Source organism: Diorhabda carinulata, chromosome 1 (assembly GCF_026250575.1).
Source record: "Diorhabda carinulata isolate Delta chromosome 1, icDioCari1.1, whole genome shotgun sequence".
Taxonomy (NCBI): domain Eukaryota; kingdom Metazoa; phylum Arthropoda; class Insecta; order Coleoptera; family Chrysomelidae; genus Diorhabda; species Diorhabda carinulata.
In genome coordinates, this window is record NC_079460.1 from 2,913,876 (window position 1) to 2,919,838 (window position 5,963).

General features: G+C 30.5%; 1 protein-coding gene across 2 annotated transcripts; it reads right to left on the reverse strand.

Annotated features, from left to right (window-relative positions):
- Window positions 1-2,886: 2,886 nt before the first annotated feature.
- LOC130896631 (endoribonuclease CG2145-like) lies at window positions 2,887-5,505 on the reverse strand. 2 transcript variants are annotated; one of them, XM_057804840.1, is made up of 5 exons: window positions 5,269-5,505; window positions 4,328-5,012; window positions 3,828-4,024; window positions 3,242-3,474; window positions 2,887-3,182 (listed from the first exon to the last, which is right to left on the reverse strand). In XM_057804840.1, the coding sequence occupies exons 1-5, from the start codon at window positions 5,327-5,329 to the stop codon at window positions 2,949-2,951; spliced, it is 1,410 nt and encodes a 469-aa protein (XP_057660823.1). In that variant the 5' UTR covers window positions 5,330-5,505; the 3' UTR covers window positions 2,887-2,948. The 2 variants fall into 2 exon arrangements, with proteins under 2 accessions (XP_057660823.1, XP_057660832.1); XM_057804849.1 differs by having other exon boundaries at window positions 4,328-4,532; window positions 5,269-5,476.
- Window positions 5,506-5,963: the final 458 nt, after the last annotated feature.

A 5,963-nucleotide genomic window follows, 5' to 3' on the forward strand; every position in this document is an offset into this window, starting at 1 on the left:
CAATTGCAGTTTACCTGAATATACGAAGGATTAAAAAAATACTTCTTCTTTTAGTGCCGTCTTCTACCGAAGGTTGGTGACCCTGATTTGATAAATTTCTCTATTTTGCGTCGCGTGAATTATATTCGAAGTTTCTGGTATTTGTAACCATTCGCGTAGGTTTTTCAGCCAGGATTTTTTCTTTCTACCTCTGAGTACAAGTTGAACGGCAATAGCGATAGAATGCAACCCTGCCTAACTCCCCTAGCAATGCCTATGTCCTGACTTTTCATGTCTCCATATTGGATATGTGCTGTTAGATTCCAATATAGATTTTTTGTAATCTGAATATCCTTGGTGTCGGGTCCTGAACGATATAATAAGTTTGTCGTGGTTGATAGTGTTAAATGTTTTCTCGTAATCTATAAAGCAAGCAGAAACATATTTTTGTTGATCTAGGCATTTTTTAATCAAGACCTGTTCTTATTCTGAAATGAATAATTCTTAAGAATACCTTCAGGCGATATTTGTTGCACTTTTTGGAGTTTGCTTTTTTGGGGAGAGAAAAAAGAATACTACAGTGTTAAAAAAGTTAATGGAAATCGGTCAATATAAAATAAAAGGGCTAAATAGAAAGTACAAATAATTTTGGATATTATACTTTACAACTATTTTCTGCACAGTTGCCAAACAAAATAAGGCACACAAACGAGCTAGTCATTCTATAAACTGAAAATCACTAGATGCAACATGGTGGATACTACATGGCGGATGATTGAATTAAGAAGTTCTTGAGTGACGTTTATCAGTCTTGTCATGCAAAAACAAAATTATGAACGTCAACTTTCATGTGCGCTTGTTTTGAAGAGCCTTCCTAAGGTTGCAGTACCGCCTAAATTTTATTGTGTCACCACATTCTGGAAAATTAATTAGAAGGACATCTTCCCAAAAGACATAATCCTCATCCCAAAATTTCTTGGTTTATAGAGAAAAATTGTGTACCCCCACTCCAAAGACTGTATTTTTGTCTAGCAGTTGACGTATCGTCCCAGTCTCGTCACTAGTTACGATTCGATACAGTAATATGTCTCACCATGACTGATTTAGGCGTACAAAAATGTCAAAACTGTCCCCCATGTGCTCACTATTATAATGGCATGTTAAAAAATTCGATACAAAATTTATGGTGACATAGCTAACCAGAAGGAAATTTTATTATTCACGTTGTTTCCGTAAATTTGTCACTAATTGTATGTTTCTTACTTTCTGAACCGCCCTCGTATAATTTATTCAATCCAAATCTACTGTGCGACCTTCAAAGTAGACCTTTACTGGAATTAACCATTTATGTTCACAAATAGTATTTTGAGGTACGATTTAAATACTCGCAGCTAATTCTCTGTTACATCTTTCAAATGAAAAAGGTGTTAAATTAATTATTAGTGTTAATAACTTTTATAAATAAGTACCTTTTATCTATTCTCTAAAATTACGAAGTGAGCGACATCTGTTATTTTTTTTTTCAAACTTCAATAGAGTTGAGCAACAAAGCAAAAATACGAACTAATTTTGTTGTTTTATAAACAATAAAAAGTATTATTTGAGTCTAAATGGTAAAATAATATACCTATTTAAAGTGATTTTCTGAGATAAAAGCTAACCACACATCAATAAGGTGCACTTCGAAAACAATAAAAACGTGGTAAAAGTTGTAGTGTTAGAAACGTTCTAGTTTTTAGAATCCCATTCTAGTGGCCAGTAAAACTCTTATGCATATTTTTGTAGTTTCGTGTAGATAGGAATCTCTTCCTCATGTACTTACATGAACAAATGCATTTCCAATTTCTACCTACATCACTCAGATTAATTGTTATCTCATGAGGCTAGGAAGTTAGACCTGACGACTATAGACACAAACTTTTAATGGTTTTTGAATTTGTTCCTTTTAGACCACATAATACTATATGTTTTGCTTTCAAAATCGCTTCACCTTCTTTTAGTGGTCTGCTTCTGACTCCAATATTACGTTAAAAAGGGTTATTCCAATTTTCGTCATTTTTACACCGATTCCTAAACACAATTTTTTGTTCTAACCACATAAACACGTTTAGGAAATAACGGAAATTACAAAAATAAAAAAAATCCTACAAAAATAATTAAAAACACATAAAAAACAATCAAACATTCTTACAGATTGTTTTATTGCTCATTGCTATAGAAGCCAAATTTAGCGCCATCTAGTGACATGTGATTTTTGCCCATATCAATGCATCATCTTTGATCTGTCAAATTTAGGTTATAATTTTATGAAACATTTAATATGATATTTTTTTGCTTAATTTAGTTGTTATTATGTAGAAAAATAGGATCTACTTTTTTTTCAGTGAAAAAACCAATTTTATTTTCATCAAAAAATGGTAATTTGGGTTGTGGAAAAGTTTGATATTAGGAATTGTGGTGGTTGTTGTAAGTTATTAAGGATAGATTTTCACAAATCCTTTTTCTCTCAAACACGGCATATAACAATTAGATTACATATACAGTACGGCATATAACAATTAGATTACATATACAGTACGGCATATAACAATTAGATTACATATACAGTAACACAGAAATCGAGCACCCAGTCTAAGTATACCTTCCACCTAGTATAACCTATACATGTTCAATTGGGAACAAATTAAGGGATATTACCAGTTACGGAGGCTAAACATGACCTTAAGCTGCACACCCCATAAGATAATTGACAAAAAATTGAGGGTACGTTTCATTTTTTCATTTGTGATTAGAAATGGAATTAAATTTATTAGAGGATACATATAAATGTCAGTGTTCGTGAAAAGGATGTTTGGAATGAGACATATTGGTACTGTGTACCTGAAAGGTGATTATATTGAACAAAAATCCGTCATGAAAAAGCATCTTTTATTAAATCTAATCATTATATTAAAGTTAAAACAAAATCTCTATATTTCTGGAAAAGCACTGCCAATCATATTCTTCCCTCTGTATCTGTAGGTATAAGTCCTTATTATGAACCTGTTTCCATTCATTTTCAAAGGGCAAATTTTATCTGGTCTCAAAATGAAACATGTAGAGTACAAAGCAATTTCTAACTCCGGACTTGTACCAATGAACATTGAGCCTACTGGTTTATCAACTCCTTGAAAAGTGAAATGGAATTTTAGTATAGCTCCTTTCTAAAAATAAGTAATTACATAATATGAAACAAAAACAGAAAGATTTTTAGTCAACTTACACCACTCAAATCAATTTTTTTCATATATCCTAAATAATTGGCATTGTTTTTTTGTTCTTCTTCATTGAAATAGATCCAGTTGTGTAAACCAGACACTTGATTATTTTTCAGTTCTGTTAAAAAAACGTGTTCAAAACCACTGGATCCAATTTTTCCTCCTCCTCTAGAATACATGTTAAACCAAATCCGACGCAACAAATCTTTAAATTCTTTTGGATCCCTTCCAATTTTACCTTAAAAATTGTTGATTTTGAGATCACATCACTTGAAGAGATATACTTATTACAAAATTGGCATATAATATTTGTTTTGAATACATAGTTTTCCAAAAATGTACATTCAATTTAAAGAGAATTAAAGAAAATTAGAAATAGTATCACTTATAGATCTGTCAACATTACAAACTGTTATCTCTGTGTGTTCTAAACAAATCCAAAACTACTACTAACAAATTTACAGAACAATCACCTTATATAAATATTTAAAATATTAAATATGGAATTTGTTTTTCAAAGTTTATTTTCAAATATGACATCACCTCAAATGATTCACTCTGTATGAAGAATTATAATCCATGGTACATTACCTTTACCAATCAAAAAATTTCTAGTGTATTGCATAACAGGTGTTTGTAAGATTATATCCAAAAGATCATTTTCTTCATTTTTTTCTTGAGCAGTATAGACTTCATTCTGATTTGATTCCACTATGTAATTATTATACAAAAGGAGTAATTTTGAAATTGATGGAATGGAATAAGCGGCTTTGTTAATACTGAGAAGCCTACAAGTACAAAAACTGAGTTACTCCCATCAATATTATTACCTATTGGTTACAAATACTCGAAATATATGCAAAATTATTTACTAAAATATGATATATTTAAACTTATGTGTATTTCAAAATCAAATCTATAGATAGAAAACCAACATTAGTTCCAATAGCTACATTGCCCAATGTAGTAAAATAAACTATAATTCACACTAATTACATTTTGAAATAGGCAACAATTTCTACTTTCGTTTTCGAAGTAATAAATATATTCATGAATATTTACACAAAAATTTGAGCAACAAAAAAACTTACGGTAAAGGAGCTTGATCTGCAGTGGATCTTGAAGTGGTAATACCTTGTAAATTGACGTTTACGTATTGGGCAGCATTATTAGAATCTTTATTTAACAAATCTTCTGAAAACTGTCGTAATTCATTATCGTCAATATCATCAGTTTGGCTAGAACCAGTTTCTTGTTTTTTACCTTTATTACCTTCTGTATTAGTTATTGCAGACCCTGAAAAGATTATACTATTTCCTCCAGCAAAATTTCCATTTGTTCTTTTTTGGGTAGACTGTACATTATCACTATTAGATCTAGAATTTGTTGAGCCCATATTTCTATTAGGGCTTCTTTCATTATTTAAAAACATGGTATTATAATCTGTGGGCCTTGTGTTTGAATTTCGTGGAGGATTAATATTGGAATTAAGTTGAGGTTTAATATTAGAATTTTCCACAGGAGTTATTGAGTTTTTAGATGGAATATTTGAGTGTTGAGGGGAATTCTTAGAGTTTTGTGGTGAAGGGGTGTTTCTCACCCAATTTGGTCCATTATTTGGACGAATCCACTGGGGAATTTTAGTTGAAGTTTGTACATTTTGCTGATTTTTCCTGCTTCCTAATGCTGGCCACACTTGGGCATTGTAATCGTAAATGGAGGTATTTACACTGTGCCATGCATTCTGTTGTATATTTCTATTATTTACGTCAGCACCTGTTTCATATTATTAAATTACATTTAGTTTAATGTGGGAAGAGAAATTAAATGTTTTGTTAGTGCCAGGTGTGTATTAATAGATAATTATATGCCCAATCATGCTTATACCAATGAACAGGAGAAATCACATGCTTCTTAATAAAATGGATGTTTTATATTATAATTGAATAGGAATGGAAAAAACATGTGTATTAAAGCGTGATGAAGTCAATAATTTTATTAATGCGTATAATATACATTTGTTTTAACTTACATAAAAAATTGCCTAATATCACAGAAAAAATTATAGTGAACACAGTAATAGTAGAAGACATTTTACTTTAAAAATGGCACAAAGGTTAATTTAGCAATTAAAATTATTAAGGTGAAAAGGTCATATTTTTATAATACAAGTAAACAAAAATAAAAGTTCACGTCGGAGACATAATTCTTCTGTTTAGTTTGAATTTGTTAGTTTTGTCAAATTATTTATTTAGAATGTTTGTTAACTACCGTAAATAAGATAAGACCATTTACTAATAAAAAAAGAAGATAAACTACGTTTACACAGGCATCAATTGCACGTACATTGCAGACGTGATCTTTCCACTGTTGTCAAGCTTAATGTTTTCCTGATATTACTAGTCGTTTTGCTTTGATCCATCATAGTGAATCTCTGCTCCAATATTACTTTCATATGAATTCTCGATTATAGTTAAATTCTTATTTATATCATAAGAACGTAAAAGCATTGTATCTATAACCTATGCATCCCAACATAAGTTTCACTTTGATTTTTTAAGCTACACCCAGTTTTCAAGATAATTGAAATATAATGTGTAGTCCGCCGTGTATATTGATATTATGAGAAACAATTTAGAATATTAAAAAGAAAATATTTATTATTCTCCCTCTCACTGTTTCTTAGACTATGTTTCCGTAACATATATTTTGCTGGTAAACATTAAA

Excerpts from the sequence above, each read along its gene's own strand:
- LOC130896631 (XM_057804840.1), bottom strand. The coding sequence starts at position 5,329 with ATGTCTTCTACTATTACTGTGTTCACTATAATTTTTTCTGTGATATTA. Across the intron at positions 5,013-5,268 it reads GATATTAGGCAATTTTTTAT|GTGCTGACGTAAATAATAGA; the intron begins GTAAGTTAAAAC and ends AATATGAAACAG. Across the intron at positions 4,025-4,327 it reads GCAGATCAAGCTCCTTTACC|GCTTCTCAGTATTAACAAAG; the intron begins GTAAGTTTTTTT and ends TTGTACTTGTAG.